At 44.1% G+C, this 21,575-nt stretch overlaps 1 protein-coding gene across 2 annotated transcripts in view; it reads right to left on the bottom strand.

Moving 5' to 3' along the window:
* Positions 1-899: 899 nt before the first annotated feature.
* Positions 900-21,575, bottom strand: part of ASXL1 (ASXL transcriptional regulator 1) — a 69,860-nt gene continuing 49,184 nt past the window's right edge. The window contains exons 4-12 of one of the 2 annotated variants that reach the window (XM_054573894.1): positions 11,634-11,754; positions 11,461-11,558; positions 10,829-10,922; positions 10,212-10,364; positions 8,809-8,972; positions 8,623-8,719; positions 7,168-7,273; positions 6,245-6,878; positions 900-5,745 (exon numbers count right to left, since the gene is read on the bottom strand). In XM_054573894.1, coding sequence (XP_054429869.1) covers positions 2,887-5,745; positions 6,245-6,878; positions 7,168-7,273; positions 8,623-8,719; positions 8,809-8,972; positions 10,212-10,364; positions 10,829-10,922; positions 11,461-11,558; positions 11,634-11,754 — 4,326 coding nt within the window. In that variant the 3' untranslated portion in view covers positions 900-2,886. The remainder of the gene's footprint in view (positions 5,746-6,244; positions 6,879-7,167; positions 7,274-8,622; positions 8,720-8,808; positions 8,973-10,211; positions 10,365-10,828; positions 10,923-11,460; positions 11,559-11,633; positions 11,755-21,575) is intronic. The other variant, XM_054573895.1, reaches the window with a different exon arrangement.

The following is a 21,575-nucleotide window of genomic DNA, read 5'->3' on the forward strand; positions in this document are numbered from 1 at the left end:
CACTGGTAGCCAGCAGGGCCTGTCCTCGGACTCACCGCACTGTTCTGCCTCCCCGACGAGATCAACTCAGAATGCTAATGGATTCTAAACTCCCACAGACTGTGCGGACAGATTCTGTGAGGGGAAAGCACACATACACATCTTCACCACCAGGCGGCTGCCCAGTCACCACAGAGCCCCATCAGAACTTGTCCAACTGCACCTGTAACGGCAGAACCACAACTGCAGCTTGAACTGCCCCCAAAAATGTTCCACTACACAAAGCCTATTTTCTCCAGTTCGCAGCAAATTAACAGACCATTCTCTTAGTTCTGTACTTCCCATCATTTTACTTTTGGCACATTTATATACTAAGATCCTGCCAAGCACAAAACCATGTATTTAAGTGCTCCAGACAAGTCTGAGGGCTGAGAAGTAAACCCCTGCAGACTGGCATGCACTCAGCCTCGCTTCAGCAGCATCAGACCCCACCTTATGCCAACACCGCCCTCGCTGCTGCCTGCTGCTGCGCGCTGCACAAAGGCGCCGTGTTTATGGCTTTTCAAGGTTGGAACCGCTGGCCCTCCCCACAGACTAGCAGCCATTGGGAAGCTCTCGGGCAATCTCAAGTCCCAGGGAGGCAGTTAGGATGAGCATCCTCATCCCTTTCATTAATTTCTGCCTTCCAGTGCACACAGTGGGGAAGTTTGCCACATCACACAGTCTGAGGACCCGTGAAACTGACAAGTTGTGCCTTTAGGTCTCACCGCACAGAAGAGCTCCTTACAACATCATTGGCCCCAGAGCCAAGGTGAGCGAGCTGGCACTTGCCCCTTCAATGCTGCTTCTGCACTCCAGCCTGATCTTCCTTCCCACCCCCGTGGGGCAGCCACAGAAGATGACTGAGACCACAGTGCAGGTTGTACAGGTTTATTTTTCCAATGCCACAAGAGACATACAAGAGCAGTGCTTTCCCTGGGAAGCCCCACAGACCGGACCAGTTTCAAACTGTACCCTAGAGTGGCCCCAAAGGTCACAACAGAAGGAAGAAGAGGATCAAACACACTTGGGCCTCTGCTCCCTGTCTTTGGTAAACAGACTCTTGAAGTTGACAACTTGGATTTGGCCAATACTGCATTTCAATCACCACCACGTCATTGCCAACTTCTCACTCAGGCTTCAGATGACAAGAATGCCACATCGGATGAGATGGGAGAAAAAAAATAAAAAAGACCTTGCGGACGAAATGAGATCTGCTGAGGTCACACCGACTTTATACTTCACACAGAAGCACTCACACAGGGAGACTGAAGTTAAACAAGGACTCTCAACTCTGCAACAAGTCGAGGTACAAGAAATAAGGCAGGAAGCGGGGTGAGGAAAGATACCTATGGAGACATCTATTTGTTAGAATTGTGTTAGGAGAGAGGCAGGCAGCAGGCCTGGCTGTTGCCTTCCCAACCTGCTGTCAAAAGTATGTCAAAAGGAGCCCTGTGGCCCCAGGAGCGCGCGGTCCCAGGTATTGCTGACAGGTAGTGGCCCTGGCGCTAGGTCTAGAAGGCCCATCTGGGGGCTGCCCAGGGTGCTCACCCTTGAATTCAGAAGCACTTAACACTGGTGGTGGTGATTTGTCACATATGGCAGTGAGCAGCCAGTGAAGGTTGGAGAAGAGATGCGAGGAGCAAGACACGTTTGCTCAGCAGCAGGCAGGCAGGCTGCCGGTGGCTCTGCAGGCTACAGCAGGTCTGCCAGGTAGCCCATGACAAGGCACCAGACCAACCTGGCAGATCCCAAGTCAATCACTCCACCCTCGGGTCGGGCAGCACAGCATGCAGTGGCTCTGACACAGGTGGAGAGAAGTCTATTACACCATTTTAATGCAGTGATGCCCAAGACGTAAAGGGAGAGACGTTCATGTTCTCTGTACAATACATCCATTTACAGAATTGGCCAGTACTGTGTACAACATATAAATACATGATAAAACATCAGAGGTGCATAGAGCATACTTACAGAAGCCCAAAAATTCACTTTATACATCCAAGGATAAAGAGTTAAAAATATAAAAATAAGAAACACACACTGCTTTGAAATGTAAAATGACTTTCACATACACAGGTGCATGGAGATGCCCGCTCCCATAAGTCCAAAGTGACGAGGAGGGTGTCAGGCAGAGACACTGACCTGCCAAACATCTGGACATCTGACTTACAAGGTCTACAGATGGCATTTTAAGACAGACAACCTTATGCCCGACCCCATTGTTCAAGCAGGTCTATTCAAGGTTCCAAAAGCTCTTGTGGGCCAGTGGATTGTAATGAGACAGCAAAGTCCCAAATCTGCTTCAGCAACAGAACCAAAGGTCAAAAGGGCTCCATCAACCGGCATCAGAATGAACTGTGACCCTGAGGTCAGCAGGTGCTTGAGCCCCCTGGTGGGCACTGCAAGGAGTTACCTTAACCCTGTGCTGGTTCTTCCCCAACCATCAGCTCCCTCAGTAGCATAAGGAAAGATGGCAGGGAGGGAGCAGTGGAAGACTGGCATTTCTACTTGTTCGGGTAGGTTAGTTCCCTCCATAGAGAACACAACCTTCCTTCTTCAGTTTCAAGTCCCTCTGGGTGTCAGGCAGGCTCCCCATGCCACACCAGGCTCTGTCTACATGAAGGCTCAGCTGGCCGGCTGGGCTTGAGCAGCCCAATGAGTTGCCCTGTGGGAAACCCTTCCAGCAAGACAGGAAGGTTGTGACAAAGAGGGCCTTTAGCACTATAAATTTTAGGGAGAGGCAAGAGTGCTCTTGCCTAAAGAGACAGAGTCTATATATCAATGATATTCTGTATACAGATTAAAGATCAATCATTATCAAAATACACACACTAAATATACAACTTTTCCAATGGCCATAATTTATTATCTCACCACAAGGCACAATACACAGAGCTTTGAGGGTCCAATACAGTCATCATGACAGAATGCACCACAGCCCTGGCACATGATCATGGCTTTCAGGCTGCACGCACACTGGAGTGAGATGCTCTCCACTGTGCTGCTGTCGGTGAACATCTGCAAGGAAAGTGATGCACTGTGGCTCGCACCAAAGTTAGTTTTGTGGCTCAGCTGCACCACACTTCCAGCAAGGCCTTTGGGAAAGGTTGGGGAGCTGGAGGAATAATTAAAGCTGGTGGAACTTAGCTGGAGTTTGGAAAGCTTCCCATAAAATGCCTGTTTGATGTTGAGTTGGGAGGGGATAGAAGAAGGCTCCAGAGGCTGACTGAGTCCTTTCCCAGGCTCTAGGGGCAATTTCCAGAAGGGCAGGTCAAGGACAAAGGGCATCGCTTGCAAGTGATCCACCAGATCCCGAGGACCAGGCCCTGCTGTGTTTCTGTTCTCTGCATTCGCCTTGAGAGGAGGTACCCCAACAAAACTCTTCTCACTCTTGATGCTGCCAACGGAGACAGGCGGTGGCTTTGGAGCCCAGTCTTCCTTGACAGTCTGTACCCCACCAGACACAGAGTTTTTACTTGTCCCCAACTTCCTACTGGGAAAACCTGGAGGGGCATCAGCAGGCAGTGGCATTGGCTCCACAGGCCGGGGGCACTGAAGAGCTGCCACCAGATTCCTAGAGCCAAAGAGCTTCTTCCCTTGGCCTCCAGCACTGTTCTGATCACCCAGGGCCTGACCTGTCTGATCAGGATCCACGGAGACCACATTTGGAGATGAGAAACAAGGGGCTCTCGAGGTAGTGAGATTTCCTGGGCTTTTGCCTGGGGCAGTGTTTGAATTACTGCACTGGGACAGATCACGGCCTTCCTTCTGTTCTTCAAAACTAAAGGGAGAGAACTGTTCTTTGGAATCCACTTCTACTTTCCCAAAGGCAGCCGTCAGATTTGTCACTGGATACAGGGAATCTAAACTTGGGACGGTCTTGGAAATCTCTTGGGGCGCACCTGGAGTCTGGGCAGCCTCCAGCCTGGCAGGACCAGTGCTTGCTTCACAGCTGTCAGGGCTGCTCCCGCCAACCACGCAACTGTTACCCCCAGAATCTCGCGAAGATCCCATCCCCTGCTCTTTCGCAAGTGGGAGGCATGCGTATTCAGGTTTGCTGCCAGAGAGGGCTGGAGGAAGAACCTTCTCTAGAGGCAAGTTGCCCTGCAGTAACTGCATCACAAGTGGGTTAGTGGCCTCCACTGAGGACCCAGGCCTGCCCAGGGATGTGGGCCTCGGCTGGTACTCAGTACTAGCCAGCAGCAGGGAATCTGGGATCTTCTGGGGGACCGCACATACGCGAGAGACCCAGCTCTGAGAGGCAATTACCCTGTCTGTCCTTGTAACCAGATTCTGGTCACTATTCACCTTGGAGCATGCAGCAGAGTGGTTCCAATCGTGTTTCTCCTCCTTGTCCACCACTGAGGATCTCTTCATCACTGTGGCATCACTAGGGTCAGCCTCACTGCTCTCCTCAGAAAGGTGGCCTTCAAAGTCAGAGGCTGTGTCTGTGGACTCGCTGTGAGGACTCAGTGCTTCAGAGTCTCCATTGATTTTCAGCTTGTCAACTTCTGCCTGTTTGCCGTCGTTGCCTGTGCTGTCAATGCAGCCCCGAGATGTCACTGCCCAGAGTGAAGGACAGTTGGGGAGATCTAGACCCTCTTCAGCTGTCAACCCCTCAGGCAATGCCGGAATGAGGGGAACAGCCCTCTCCCACTCTTCTCCGACCTGGGGCTCAACAGATGGAACATCCTCTCTGGAGCCTGGTTCGGGCTGTCCCACTGCCTCATTCTTTGACAGGCCAGGCATCCCAGGAGCAGCACCGTTGGGGATGAGAGCCTCAGTTTTCAAGTCTTCTTTTCTAGTAGCCCTTTCCCTCATGGGTAGGCATGAGTCGCCAAGTCCTAATTCGTCATCAAATTGTCTGTCCTGTAGGCAGCCAGCCAATGATGATTCAGGGGTGGAACTGGGGATCACATTCACAGGATCCTTCATGGTTGGATTACTGTCACTGTCCAGAGTCTGGCCAGTCCTGTCTTCTAATACAACATCCCCCACCAGAGACGGAACGGGACCACTGATGATGGAGAGAAGAGCTCCTTGCTCCTCATCACCCCTTTTCCAGGAAGTGGAACCAGACTCACATTCAGTTCTAACATCTAGATGCAACGGAGGCTGCTCAACTAATCTCTCAGGTGCTGGGGTTTTGGAGGACAGCAGGGGCAAAGCCTGGCATGGCTGATCCCCAGTGGGAGCAACAGGGAGTTGGGAGGCATCTTCTGGCCCACTTGCGCCTGGTGCCCTCTGTGGTGGGCAGCTCTCCTCCTCTCTGAGAGAGGCCAGGTGCTCCCTCCTGGCTCTGGATGCGGCGGTTCCAGCCTGGGTGTGTTCCCCATTTAGAGGACGAGGCGGCAGTAGTTGTGTTCGCTGTAGATCTGACGCACACTCTCCAGGGGTTCTTGGGGCTCCCCTGGGCTCAGGGTGGCCACAGGCCTCACCACCATCACCACTGCTGCTGCCTCTGCCACCTCCCTCATCGGTGGCCCTGCCGCCACCTCCACCCGGGCCACCCCCCCCTCCGATGGCAGTGGTGGCCGCCTCTCGATGGCAGTGGTGACCTCTCGCCCCTCGGACCTGCAGAGCACGGGCTTTAATGTCTGCGAGGGTCCTGGCACCAGTCCAGCCCCGGCAGGAGGACTCCGTGATGGGGACAATGCGGGGGCATATCTGGTAAGTGGGCTGACCTTTAACCACCCAGGGTGGTTTGATACGTGAAAGTTGTATCTGCAAAAGAAGAATTAGAAAACAGTTTTAATTGACTTGATGTTTAGACCGAGGCACTGTAAAACTAAATTGGGATTCTAATAGCTTTGGGCCTATGGCCTAGACAATCAAATCATTTTCCTTAAAAATTAAATCGTCGTGGTAAAATTAAAATGGCTGTGCACACCACCACACCATTCCAAGAAGGTTCTGCTCAAGGGCGGTTATATGCCACACTTCTAAATTTAATTTCTGGTGGGAACATGCAAGTCACTATACAAAGAATCTAACACTACCTAGTAAAAAACTTCAAAACCCCACAGGATTCTGACCTCTAGAGATAACTTCAACAGAATGCACAAACAAATGAAGCAGAAAGGAACCTCATTCCCCTGACTGTCAGATTGGTCTCAGGAATGGCTCTCTTATAGAGGTCTCTACACACCCACACAATCAACACAAGGGCCCTGTGAAGGGGCTCCACAAATCTCCTGGCCCTCAAGGGGAAAGAGCCTCCTACCCGGATGGGCGGGACTTTGGGCTCCTCTTTGGTGGGCTGTGGCTTTTCGGAGTGAACACTTTCAATTGTGTTACGAAAGGACTGACGATCTTCAAGCCGGGGCTTCTTTTCGGGAAAGGATGCAGAGGCTGCCTCCTCAAAGGATTTCCTCTTCTGATCCTTAGGTTCCTGATCAACAGTCTCCTGGTGCAAGCTGGGAATTCTGTCTGGAGAGGCAGAGGCCCGTGCCAGGTCGTCTGGATCGGCCTGGATCCGAGAAGCCCCAGTTTCCACTGTGAATCTGGGACCCTCAGGGTCAGGTGCTGTAGAGGATGTGCTGGGCAGGTGGGGACTGCCTACACCTGCTGAGTCAGTCTTAGCCTCCCCTTCCTTGTAGAGGGGGATGTCTGGTGCCATAGACTGTGCATCTTTAACAATCCCTCCTTGGTCTAGCTCCTGTTTTTTGTACAGATTCCTTCTGGCTCTGGTTCGGAGATCTGGCCGAGAGCGTTTCTTGAAATGCCCATCTCGCTGCCGGGTGGCTAGACCACGCTGTGGCCGTGCTGATTCTCCCGGGACACGCAAGTCACTCTTGATTCCAGCCTCCTCTTGACCCACGTTCTGCTGCAACAGCTCTTCTCTGGTCAAACCCAATCTGCAAACCAAACGCACATCATCAGTTACAGGGCAGAGAAGCCATGTCTATTTTCTTTCTATGAATGACACAGAGCCAGATATTAGGTATCTCGGAACAAAATAAATCTGCATGGTGCATAACACTAACCACAGGAAAACCCCTGGTAGCTTCCTTATGAATGGCATTAAGTTAAGTGAACCAAGTCACTGCAATCTCCACATCCCCACACAACACAGAAGTACGCATGACTTTGTGTCTTTATCCCCTAAAAGCCTGGACCAACACTCACAGCAACCAAGTGCCTTACTTCTGTCCATAGTAGTCCTCAAAGAACTTTTCTTTCCATTGTTCCACCTTCTTTTCCTTCTCCATTTCCTGTCGTATCCTGACTTGCATCTCATGAGTGAATTCACCTAGAGAGAAATAACACTTTCTCAGCACATGCATTCTGGATATTCAGGAGACTTACAGAAAGCAGCTCTGCCTCCTTAGTTTTCAAAATACACGTGACTTTGGTGAGTTTAGGAAATCTTTTTTTCACCCTCGCTATCTTCATGCTGGTTCTCGTCTCCTCCAAAGAATCTCTAACATCATGCTCTTAACTCAAGACTGAACTAACACGTCTGTTATAAGGGAAATCCATTCTTCCCTAGGGTGATTAGTCAGAAAACAGCAAGCAACACACTGTTCAAAAAAGCAAAACAAAACCCAACTAAACAAAAGAACCATTCTTACTTCCTGTGCAGAAAAAAAGTTAACCTAGCACGCCTGACTGCATACCCTTAGAAAGGCCTGCTTACAAGTCTGGCCCTTGGCTGACATCTAGGAACCTGGGTTTTGGGAAGATCCCCACCCTCTGATATAAATGGCTCACTGTGCCTAAACCATTTCTGCAAACAAGAACAGTTTATGACGAGCACCTGCTTTCCTTTGGGGAATCTGGAATTTGGGCATGTGCCAGGCACAGGCGTGCTACATGATTAGCTCCCAATAAAACCCTGGGCACCGAGTCTTTAGTGAGCTTCCCTGGCAGACTACATTTCACACGTGTTGTCACAACTCGTTGGTGGGGGAACTGAGTGCATCCTGTGAGACTCCTCTGGGAGAGGACCTTGGAAGCTCACTCCTAGTTTCCCTGAATTTCACCCCAAGCGTCTTTTCCTTTTGCTGATTTTGTTCTGCATTCTTCTGCTGTAATAAACTAGAGCCATGAAGAAGACTATGCTGAGTGCTGTGGGTCTTCCTAATGAATCAGTGAAACTTGTGGCGGGGGGCGCATCTCAGGGACCTCCCAACACACTCCCCTTGTTGCTGCCCCACAAAATTAAATTAGGAGAAGCTAACAATCACTCCAAGTGACAATGTCTTAAAATGGAGCATCTAATGAAGATTAACATGTAGGTCAATGTTAGAAATGTTAGTGCGCCCTGGCGCACTTTCTTCCACCCATCCAGACATCATGTTTACTGGAAAAAACAGGAGTGGACAGTTTTAATGATGAAGAGGCAATGAAGATGGATACATACACACGCAAGATAGTGGAAGCCCCAATACTCTGAACCTTCCTTAAAGCTATGGCGCATATCAACCCCTGCCACTTTCATTAGTATTGTGAGGAAAGCCTGCCTTATACCAAATATCCCTTTGAAAAAAAGGAGAGATTGGTGAAAATGAGTGTTTTGAGTTTCAAATACCAGGAGATGAGTGACACGACCCATGGCAAGCAGCTCTCAAGCCATCAGAGATGAGAACCTCTACTCACCATCAGCCAGGCGTTCCCGCCAGCTCTGGGCCGCATGGGTGAAAAACTCATTATTCAGTGCACTGCTGCTGAGACGCAGCAGGCCATCTGTTCCCACCTAGAAGGATCGGGCAAATAATCCAATAAAAAACTTACAAAGACAACAGAAGCCCGGAGAGAAGCAAAGAGGAGGCTGCCTATCCGTACCTGTCTGTCCACTTCAGGCAAAAGGAAGAGGAGCTGCTGCTGGAAGTGGGATGGCAGGGCGTGAAAGGTCCGAGAGTTTATCAGGGCCCGGAGGTTGGTGTTGACAAGAATGGACCCAGGTGTCTCAAAATCTATCTCTTCCCCTCTGTTGCGCTTCATCTGACCTGTGATTTTTTTGAAGCAGTAAAAAGCAAGGTATAGATTTTCAGCTTCTTAAAGCAAAAAAGCAAATGCTGAGGGGAAATAACTTTGGTGGCAGCACCCAAGCTACTCAGAATTTACTGGCACACAATCTGCTCAACTGTCCAGTCCATCCTAACCTGTATGTTACAATTATTCTTTCCAGATCACTGTCATTGCCAAACCTAAGAGAGCACTTGGGCTTGCAGCCTCTCAGACAAGACTGTACCATGCTGAGTCACAGCCTGAAGAGGACACTCTTCCCACAGAAAACCAGGCAGGGGGCAGGCTCTGACCTTCCCTCCAAAGCTGGAGAACAGGCTCCACAAGTCAACTGGTGAAATGATGGAAGCTGTTTAAAGTGAAGCGCGTGAGCATACTACAGGAAAAATCTGCAGAGGTCTCCTTGTGAACGCACGGAAGATCTCCATGCAGGAAGGTACTATGTGTTGTTTAAAGCCTACTGAATGCCAATAGCTCTCACAGAAGCCTCAGCAAATGTTACTTTAACTTTTAAAAATCACTTAGAATACAGAGCTGTGAGACCTTAGATTCAGCAATGCTCATCAGCTGGAAAAGCAGACTTATTTTGCATTTGGTCAATGGTTTATTCTAACTTTGACAAGCCAAAGCTAGTCCTCTTAATTGTTTCTTGTGACCCATTTACAAAAAGCCTGCATGTGGGCTTTGAGATATAAATCCTGAAACAGCAAACAGCATACTGGCCTTGGAAGAAGCCCTATGGTATGTGGGAGGTGCATACTACTGAATTTGTTTGCATCTCCCAGATTACACTTATGCTTCCATTCAACACACTGATTGGGTCATAGAAAAGGGCATCTGACAGAGACTGAAATGTTGAGAACAAATGTGGCAGGACGTTATCAAAGAAAGAAAATGGATGTTGGAATTCTTCACAGAGAAGCTCAGAAGCAGTTTCCACTCACTGAAACACTAAGCAGTATCACCAAGGTGGGCACAGCCTAGGCCCTTACAGGGACATACAAGGAGCAACGTGGCACCATCTCTGCCCACAGGGAGTTCTCTCGCAGCCTAGCAGAGAAGATCTATATACAGAGTAAGCAAAATGCAAGGTGAAAACAAACAAAAAATGGAGGGCCACCCAAGTTAAACTGGTTAAAAGGAGCAGAGTAGATTTCAATGTCACTTGCCCTGCAAGGGGCCCCCTTTATAGGCAAAGAAATGAGTGCCAAGCCACTCACCTGTGGCTGGCTTCCGGAAGCCTCTCAGGAGCGGGGCAGGGTCCCGGGCGACCTCAGCCTGGCCACGAATAGCAGTGCTGCCCAGGGCCAGGGAGCCGCTGCTGCTGCTGGATGGGCTGCCGCTCTCGCCATCGGCGTGGCGGCCCGAGAACCCTGAAGACACAGCATTCCACTGGTCAAAAGTATCACCCGCCAGGCCATGTCTCTCAGACAAGCTTACTTCTCCCAGCTCTCCCTGAAATGCTGCCAGCAATACCGGGTGCTTCCACGGCCCAGCCTTGGGCTGTCAGAGCTCAACACCTCATGGGCTGGCTTTAAAATATCACATGAGAATGCCAAACTGCCATCTCAGTTTGTACCGCACTGCACCTTTTACACAGCACCTGCATGTTCCTTCACTGGACCCTCACAACCACCCTGTGAGGCAAATGCGAGGGCACAGTGGAGCCCAGCACTGGTGCCTAGGTCAGGTCTCACCACCACAGCGTGCTGCCTGCCAGAGGAGGTCTCCTGACTTTACTGGCATCGCACTGCCTGGAGGTCAGAAACTGCTGCCAGAGGGAGGCAGGTGCCCAGGACCTGAGGAAGGAGCACCACAATCAAGAGTTCACACGTACCTGATGCAGATTCCACGTGGGCCCCGTTTACCTTCAGAGGAGTCAGGACAACCCGAGGAAGCATCACCCCAGTCTTTTTCTTTTGCTTGTTTGCCTATATTCCCAGAGGGAATACAGAAAGAGCCCGAGTCACCTGCAGGGCCACGCAGGCAGTTCCCTCTCGACTATGTCTCCACTCGCTGTCTTGTAAGACAGATTCTGTACTCAGCCGGCTTGGGCAGGCAATGGCGAAAGCAGCACTGACTGTTACTGGGCCAGGTGCCAGCCCTTGTGCCAAGCCTCACCCAAGCTGAAAAGAACCTATCATTATCCCCATTTTACAGGTAAGGAATTTGCCCAAAGTCCCAAAGTGAGTGAATGAAAGGGCCATCATCCAAAGCATTGGCTCCCAGGCTCGCGTCTCCCCTCTGCACCGTGCTCTCCTCCTCCCTGGATTACCCAGCCATGGTAAAGAAAAGAAACAAATCACTCTGCTCTCAGATCTATGACCCACTTTTCTACGACCCACTTTTAAATGCTCCTAACAGGTGGAGGCCAAATTGATCTTCTCCACCCTTCAAACGAGCTCACAGTTAACCGCAGGAGGGAGAGCCCTGTCTGTGCCCGGCCTAGTCACCAACTCTCCTCCCTACCTGGGAGGAAGCTCTGTAGCTGTCCCTGGGATTGGAAAGAGGCCGGCTCTGAGATTCTGTAGAACAGGATGCATTTGAAGATGTTTCATCAAGTGACACTGGAAGGGAGGGAAATAAAGTCAGTCCTTAGCAACTGCTTGTGGCTCTCCACCCACCTTGTTAAGGGCACTTACCATCATTTTCACCACTCACAGTGCTGGTTTCATTAGACCCGCAGCTCTCCACGTCAGCGGTGTCCTCTGGCTCTTCCCCCTCCACTGCGGCCGGACTGCGAGACCACTGCAGGGCATCCTTCTGTGACGGCCAAGGGACACCCAGGTGAGCAAAACCCCACAAATCCTCCAAGCACAGTAGCCACTTATAAATGTGCACTGGTTTTCCCTTTCTAACCAACCTTTCTCAGCAAGTTCTTTTCATACATGTATCAAGAAAGTTAGATGAAACTTTGCATCCAATCATTCATTTAACATTTATGAGGTGCCTCTTATAAGTTACACCATGCTAGTTTCTGGGGGAGGGAGGCTTATTGGGAGCAGGAAACAGGGCCCTGCCCTCAAGGAGCTGAACTGAGTAGGGGGAAAAATCAAATCTACTATACTACAAAGCACAGTGAGAACAGTATACAGACAAAAGTAGCAGTAAGCAGAAGGCATGTACGTCGTTATGTTTGAGGGAAGAGGGCATGGAGTATGGAAAGTAAGGAGCTGAGTTTTAAAAGATGTTTAAAAATTTTAAATTAAAAATTAATAAATAAGAGACATTAACCAGTAAACAAATGGGTTGGTAGTGGGGAGAAAGGAAGGAGTTCTAAATAATGGGATGAGCAATGTAGAAGAACACTCCAAACTCAAAGAAATGGCAGATTTCAGTAGGTGTGTAGGGAATTGGATATGTGAGGAGGCTAGAGATCTTTCTAGCAAGAGGGTAGATAAGACAATGTGTGCTGAGGGATTAAGATTTTGACTGTTGCAGAGTCTCCACAGTCAGGGAAATGATTAGAGTTTTAGGAATTTCATTCTGTCAAGCATGGGGAGATCCAGAGGCAGGAAGAATTAGACTGAAAAAAGTGAAAATAATGAAGGTCTAAACTAAAGTAAGGCAGTGGGAACAAATCATGAGTGTAGAGGAGGGCTCCACTCCAAGTTTCATCTAACAAACGCTTCCAACAGACGCTCTTGCACAGCCTCAGAACTAAATTCCACCCATTCCCAAGAAAAACTCAGGAGCTACCTCACGCCCCAAAACTAGGAAGGAGTATGAATGAATACTGGAGTTTGGAGAGAAAAGGAGCTGAGATAAGTTGGGACGGGATGTCGTCTTCTTTGAATAAAAGTGTGTGAAGAGGGTAGGTAAAAATCAAGGTTCTACCTCTTACATCAGAAATGTGTAAGGGAAATCCACAAAATTCTAACTCATCAAAATTTCATGGGTCCATTTATCTACTATATTAAGTTTTCATCGATTTATTCTCATTAATTTAAGCCCAAATCAGAATGACTTAAATTATAAGAAAGAAAACGGCTTTTTACATTTTTATCTCTTTTCCCTACTGGCTGGAAATGCTTCTCAGAATCAAAAGCTAAAGAAAAATTTTAGTATTAAGCTTGCAATTATGTTTATTAACTGTTACATTCTTGGAATGATGCGAATTTATCTCTGGCCCCACAGGTAAAACTAAGATAAACTATTCATTAATGAATGGAGGAAGTCTACTACATTGACAAAACTGATCCCAAGGCTCTAGTTCTGGCAAAAGCGTGGGGAAATAACGCATGCATTGTTGGCGAGAGCGAGATGGCTACCAAAAGGTTCAGACACTGCCGTTGGAAAAGTGAACTATAAGCAAATATCTAAAAAACAAAATGTGTATACCTTAAGCACACTTCTATTTGAGACACAGAATGTATTTAAATATAATAAACTTAAAAAATAATCCTTCAAAAAGAAAATTAACCAACTGAACTACATTAAGTTCCTCTGTTCAGCAAAAGACACCATTAATGGAATAAAAACGTTACCTATGGAATTGGAGAAGATATCTGCAACTTATATTACCAATAAAGAACTTGTATGTAGACCATGTAAATAAGTAAACAAAAAACAACTCAGAAGAAAAATAGGCAAAAGATGTGAATTAGGCACTGCACCAAAGAGAATATCCAAAAGACCAATATTCACATTAAAAGGTATTTAACCTAACAATGAGGAACACACAAAATTATGCAAATTAAAACCACAATGAGGTATCATCACATCTTTAAGAACTAAAATTAAAGTTTAAATAGTGTTAGGATATAAAACAGGTACACTGAAAATGGGTCCAACCATTTGAGAATAGAATCTGGCATTATCTGGTACAGTTAAAGATACAAATACCCTATGACCTGGCAATGTCAGTCCTAGGGTTGGATTCCTTAGAGAAATATATATGTCTATACACATCAAAATTTACATCCAGATGTTAATGGCAGCACAATCTGTAACTTAGGCTATAAACAACCAAAGTACATATCATCAATTAAATACATGGTTAGTGTACTCAACAAATGGACATTATGAAATAAAAAAGAAATGAACTACAGCTACTCACTATATATGGGTGATTCTTAAAAACAAAATATTGAAAGCACAGAACATATGAATGCAAACTATAATAATTCCATCTATAAAAAGTTCAAAGACAGACAAAATTAAACTATAGTGCTGGGGATGCTAATACAAGTGGGGGAAAAATAAAGAAAAGCAAGAAAATAACTTCCATAGAGTCAGGCTGGTAGTTACCTTTGGGGGAATGAAGGGGTATGTGGTGGATTCTGGCTACTGGCCACATTAGATATCGTGATCTGAGTAGGTGATAAAGGTATTTAGAGGCATACCTCAGAGATACTGTGGGTTTGGTCCCAGACCACCACAATAAAGCAATAAAAAGTCACGTGAACTTTTTGGTTTTCCAATAATATAAAAATTAAGTTTACATAATACTGTAGTCTGTTAACTATACAATAAATAGCCTTAAAAAAGTACATGCCTTAATTACAATATTCTATTACTAAAAATTGCTAACCATCATCTAAGCCTTCAGCAAGCCATCATCTTTTTTGCTGGTAGAGGGTCTTGCTGACTGACTAGGATAGTGGCTGCTGAAGGATGGAGTGGCTGTGGCAATTTTTTAAGACAATAATGAAGTTTTGCAGCATCAACTGATTCTTCCTTTCATGTACTATTTTTCTGTAGCATGAGATACTATTTGATAGCATTTTACCCACAGAACTTCTTTCAAAATTGGAGCCAATCCTCTTAAACCCGGCAACTGCTTTTAGCAACTAAGTTTATATAATATTTCTAAATCCTTTGTTGTCACCAAGAGCCGATCCCATCTCAAGAAACCACTTTCTTTGCTCATCCTTGAGAAACAACTCTTCATCCTTAAAAGTTTTGTCAAGAGATTTTAACAATTTGGTAACATCTTCAGACAATTCTAGTTCTAGTTCTCAAGCAATTTCCACCACATCTGCAGTTACTTCTTCCACTGAAGTTTTGAACCCCCTCTAAGTTTTGAACCCCCTCTGAGTTAACCATGAGGGTTGAAATCAACTTCTTCCAAACTCCTGTTAATGTGGGTATTTTGATCTCCTTCCATGAATTGCCTACATCCTTAATGGCATCTAGAATGATGAATACTTTCCAGAAGGTTTTCGGTTTATGCTGTAGATAGGAATCACCATCTACAGCCTTACCAAATGCATTGCTTAAATAATGAGACTTCTAAGTCAAAATTACTCCTTGATCCATGGGCTGCAGAATGGATGTTGTGTTAGTAAGCAAGGAAACAACATTAATCTCATTGTACCTCTCCATCAGAGCCCTTGGGTAATCGAGTGCATTGTCACTTAGCAGTAATATTTTGAAAAGAACCTTTTTTTCCCTGAGCCAACTGGTCTCAACTGTGGACTTAAAATATTCAGTAAGCCAAGGTAAACAGATGTGCTGTCATCCAGGCTTTGTCGTTCTATTTGTAGAGTACAAGCAGAGTAGCTTTAGCATAATTCTTAAGAGCCCTGCCCTAGGATTTCCAGAAGAGCATTATCAGCACTGGCTTCAAATTAAAGTCACCAACTACATTAGCCCCTAATAAGAGTCAACCTGTCCTTTGAAGCTTTGAGGCCAGGCAATGACCTCTCCCCTCTAGCTATGAAAGTCCTAGATGGCATCTCCTTCTAATATATGGCTGTTTCAATCTACACTGAAAATCTGTTGTTTAGTGTCGGTACCCTGATTAATTAACTTAGCTTGATCTTCTGGATAACTTGCTGCATAACTTACATCAGACCTAGCTCCTTCACTTTACGTTTTTATGTTATGGAGATGGCTTCTTTTTTTAAAGGCCTCATGATCCAACCTCTGCTAGTTTCAAACTTTTCTTCTGAAGTTTTCTCACCTCTCTCAGTCTTCACAGAACTGAAGAGAGGGCCTTGCTCTGGATAAGGCACTGGCTTAAGGAATGCTGTGGCTGGTTTGATCTTCTATCCAGACCACTAAAACTTTCTCTATATTAGCAATAAGGCTGTTTTGTTTTCTTATCATTCGTGTTTTTAATTTCCTTCAAGAGCTTTTCTGCTGCATTCATGACATGGCTAACTGGCACAAGAGGCCCAGCTGTGGGCCTATCTAGGCTTTCAACAGGCCTTCCTCACTAAGCTTAATCACATCTAGTTTTTGATTTTAAAGTGAGAGATATGCACTTTTCCTTTCACTTGGACACTTAAGAGTCCATTGTACAGTTACGAATTGGCCCAATTTCAAATTATTCTTGTGTTGCAGGAACCAGGGAGGCCCACGGAGAGGGAGAAAGATGGGGTAACCACCAGTCAGAGCAGTCAAAACATACACATTTATTGATTAACAACATAAATCGATCACCATCTTATATAATGAACGCAGTTCATGACACCTAGAAACTATTACAACAGTACAGCATTAAAGATCACTGATCACAGATCACCCTAACAACTATACTAATAAAGTTCAAAATATTGCAAGAATTACCAAAATGTGACAAAGAGACACAAAGTGAGTAAATGCTGTTGGAAAAATGACAAAGTTGCTAGATGCGAGGTCGCTATAAACCTTCAATTTGTTAAAAAAAAAAAAAAGAAAAAAAAAAGCCTATCTGTGAATTGCAACAAAGCAAAGCAGAAAGTATGAGTGTACAGTAGTTTCCATCAAGGAACACTACTATAGGCAGTCATTTGAAAAAAAGCTGCAGAATATTTAGTAAGAGAAATGCTGATGGAGCAGGTGGTGAATTAATCAGTTAAATTCATACAGTATGATTCCATCATGTTTTTAAAAATAAAAATTGTGTGAATGTGTTTGCATAGACAAAAAATAAAAAATTGTGTGAATGTGTTTGTGTAGACAAAAGACAAAAGAAATATACCTAAGGTGTTAACCATCACCACCTCTAGGTGGTAGTATTGTGAGTACTCCACTTTCTTCTTGGACTTTGGGTATTTTCTACAACTAACTTGTGGGTTTTGGGGGTTTTTGTGTGTGTGTGATCAAGAAAATAACATTTAAAAAGAAAAATTAGGATGCTAAGCACTTGACCACCAACTAAGTCAAATTTAATTCCTCTAGATCTAGGGGACACAGTGGTGATTACAAATCTCATTAATTAAATAAAGAGAAATACTGTCCACTTATTTGCAATTCAAATTACCCAAAGTTTCTAAAGTCACACATTTTCAGTAAAAGCAAACAGGAGAACAAAAAAAAAAAAATTTTTTTTAAGATTTTATTTATTTTGCTTATAGAGAGCAGGGAAGGAAGGGAGAAAGAGAGGGAGAGAAACATGAATGTGTGGTTGCCTCTCACACACCTCCAGCTGGGGACCATGCCCACAACCCAGGTATATGCCCTGACTGAGAATCGAACCAGCGACCTTTCAGTTCCTAGGCCACCCAGTGCTCAATCCACTGAGCCACACCAGCCAGGGCAAGGACAAAACTTTTATGAAAATGAAAGCAAGACTTGCTCTTCTACTGCATTTTAAAATTGTTAATCTTAAGTTTGATACAATTCACCTTCCAAACATTATGTCTTGAATTTTCACAAAAATGAAGTGAGCTATTGAAAATTATAGGCACTAGAAAATATGCCCTAAGATTTAAGATTTTAAAATTTTTTCAAGGATATTTTCCATCAAGAAGATTTTTTAAAAACTTAATAGATAATGTGTGACCATTCACTAAAGCCTGAGTATAAAAAATAGTGTCAAAGGCAATACTGGGGTATCTGAATGTGAACTGCATAGCAGATGGCAGGGTTGCATTGATGTTTAAGTTCCTAACTGTATTGTGCTTGTATAGGAGCATGACCCTTAATCAATATATACCCATGTCCTTTCCCTCCTTTTTAAAAACTGAGGTATAATTTAAATAGAGTGAAATGCACTGATTTTAAGTATACTATCTGATAAGTTTTGACAAACACACCTCAAGATCTAGAACATATTCAACATCCCTAAAAGTTCCTTTGTGCCTCTTCCTAGTCAACTAATCCCCATTCTACACTGGCCCTTCCACCCACTGAGACAATGGTGGTTCTCGTTTCTATCACCAAAAATTTGTCTAGCCTGTTCTTGGTCTTCACGGGAATGAAATCCTACAGTATGTACTCCTTTGTGTACGGCTTCTTTCACTCCATCTAATATTTATAAGACTCATCCGTGTTGTGTGCCTCAGTTGGTTCATTATTTCTTATTACAGGGTGGTACTCCTATACAACCTTTTGTTTATTCTCTGTTGAAGGACATTTAGGTTATTTCCAGATTTTGGCTATTATGAATAAAGCTACTATAAACATTCTGGGGAATAAAAAGCAACCAGCAGCAATAATGAACCTAAACAAGACATTTCTCCAAAAGTCAGATATTTAAAAAAATAAAGGCACTGTGAATATAACAAGCCACAAATATGAATAAAATAATACTAAAATGTTAACTAATGAAGTTTAATCTGCCAATATACGGTAGGTTCTCAAGTAAAAAAAAAGATAAGCAAATCTCTGGTATGTCTTTCCTTTCTTTTATGGGTCTGCTAAACCTTTCCTGAGCAAGAAATGAGTACTGTTTCTTAGGAAAAGCTACCCAGGGACTGTTTAATATAAATTGTTAAAAACTAAGAACATACTGACCATTCAACAGTATATAGTAGAGTTCCTAACCAATGCATAATTAAAAAAACAAAAAAACAAGAAGGAATTAGAAACTATAGTGTCAGAATTTCCAGAGAGCATAATTATTAATATTGAAGATCCAAGAGATTCAGATCTAATAAGAAATTCTGGGTTGTGAAATTCAAGATCATATTTAAAAACTAAAGTGATCCTAAAATCAGCTATAACATCACCAGTTAGAAAATGTAATTTAAAACAACAAAGAACATAAGTTACTCAGGGATAAATTTAACAAAGCAGATAGTCATCATATGAAGAAAACAAAATTTCACCAAGAAAGGTTTAAAACCTGAATAAATGGAGAGCTACAGCTTGTCCTTGATTAAAAAGACTCAGCACATTGTAAAAGTGTCAAACCTCCCAACCTGATTTGTAAATTCAAGGAAATTCCAATGAAACAGAAATTTTTTTGGTAGAACTTGGAATACATGGAATACAGAGGGCCACAAATGGCCAAGAGACACTGTAGAAGAAGAGTAAGATGGGAGGACCTGTTTTTTAACAAAGCTCTAGTAATTACGTGAGTAGATCAGCAGTTACTACGGGATAGGAAGACATAACAGAAAAAGACTGCTAAAGGGCATGGGGTTTCTTTGGGGCAATGAAAATGTTCTGGCATTAGATAATGATGAGGGTTGTGTAAATATACTAAAAGGCACTGAACAGTATACTTTATTTTTATTTTATTTAGAGAGAAAAGAAGGGAAGGAGAAAAGAGAAGGAAAGAAACATTGATGTGAGAGAGAAACACTGATTATTTGCCTCTCTTACGCATCCCAACCAGGTACCAAACCCACAACCTAAGCATGTGCCAGGAAGCGAACTGGCAACCTTTCAGTTTGCGGGACGACACGGAACCAACTCAGCCACACCAGCCAGAGCCAAACTGTGTACTTTAAATGGGAGCATTGTATGGTCTGTGTTTTGTATTCCAATAAAACTAGATAAAAAGTGGCTTACTCAATTTAACCGACAGTTCTGAAAACATAAATGAATTAAATCAAAATTTGTAAAAACCACATTAAAAACCTTCATGTATACAGAGAGTTTATAGATCCAAAGTTAAAATTCAACTTTAAACAATGGAGACTAAAATGGTCCATTAATGATGTTTTTATTTTGTTATAGTAATCCTAAAGAATTAAGACCGGTAAACAACTTGTGCATGCTTGAGAAAAGGCTTCATCATTTTTTGAAATACTGTACATAAAATGAAAGTTCTATTGAATTTAAAATCCATTTGCATTATCACACTTTTAATATTATAATTACCAAAGGAAAGGAAGAACTGTTATTTAAAAATAAACACACTCTTGGCATACAATTTAAAGAGAAGAAATTGTCTGAATTCTCAGGAATGACAAGAAAAAGTCTCCATTAACTATAAATAAAACAAAACTTTATGTGTGATTTGGCACCCACATCTGCCAACAAAGTTTCTAACGCATGGTGACCATAGGCTCGTGTGACTCCTCCTCCGAAACCCCCTGGGTCTAGATGTGGTTTAGAATTCCGGGTTTCTGGAACTTCAGAATGGTAATAAAGTGATCATAAATTAACACTGCCAGCAGCCCATTAATATTTTTGAAGTAACATATACGTATATACCAAGTGAAATAAATAGGTTTAAATTAGCTTTGTCAGTCTAGGTCAGAGTTTTGCCACCATATGAGGTTTCACTGCCAAATCTGTTAAGGAAAAATATTTCAGTTCTCAAATAGTTAATAAGGGATTATGGACCATAAAAGTATATTTCTCAATAAAATTCTTGAAAAGATTTGGAATAATTCTACTTTTCTCATCACAAATATAAATATAAAGAAAACTTAATGCAATGTTTTCCTCAGGTCTCACAGAGAGCCTCCAAATCACCTCCAGTGTACCCATTACTCAGGTATTTACACATGGAGACCACAAAAGTAAAAGATGATTACTGCAGCAGTGAAAAACTGGAAAAATAGTGAAAAAATGTCCATAATAGGGGACTGGATAAAATGAGGGACACTGATATGATATATTACTAAACAGTATTTAGAAGGAATAAGAATACATTTATATAAACAAACCATTTTTCATGGTACATATGAACAAGAAGGATTCACATTATTAATGACAGTGGTTGATACTGGAAAGGAACAAGGGTTACAGGCCTCGCTGGCGGGTGGTGCTGGTTACAGGGGTAGGGTCTGGTGTAGAAATTGAGGACATTTCCCACTTTCTCTGCACAAAGGCTAGGGCTTCCATTTCAAACATGGCATAATAGACACACTATTCTTTACATCCTCCTGAAGCCTCATTATAATGGCTAAAAGGACATAACAAAAGTATAAATGCACTAAGACAAAGAGAAAGAAGGAGGAAAAGGCAGCAGATGAGATATGTCAACAGAATTCTGGAAGACAGATTGCAGGAAGACAAGAAGTAACTGACTCAGCAGAGGAAAGAAACCTGAAGTCTGAAAGCTGAAGGAAAAAAGCCACAAACAAGCACACCAGTTAGTACTACAAAACCCTGAGGGGGCAGGGATTAAGAAGTACCAGGAACCACGCACACAGAGATGAGGGACGCATAAGAATGAAAACAGGACAACTGTTTGGAAGTATGAACAAGAAACTGGACCCCCTAAGATCCCCTCTCTATCCCCAAGAAGAAAACAGATTTATATTCTGGTTGGACCAAAGGTTCTGGAATAATAGACACTAGGCACAACTCAAGGAGTCAGGGAAGGAATGTGGTGCCACATTCTGAACAGGAACAATAAGTCAAGGACAAGGTAAAAAAGGGTGACACTAGCAGCTCCCTCCCCCAACTTGACCCCCAAAGCTCTGCAAACAGTGTTAGTTGAACAACTGCAACCCAGCCTACTCTCAACTAGC

Source organism: Pteronotus mesoamericanus, unplaced genomic scaffold (genome assembly GCF_021234165.1).
Source record: "Pteronotus mesoamericanus isolate MK-2021 breed Mesoamerican mustached bat unplaced genomic scaffold, CSHL_Meso_final contig_25, whole genome shotgun sequence".
In the NCBI taxonomy this organism is placed as follows: domain Eukaryota; kingdom Metazoa; phylum Chordata; class Mammalia; order Chiroptera; family Mormoopidae; genus Pteronotus; species Pteronotus mesoamericanus.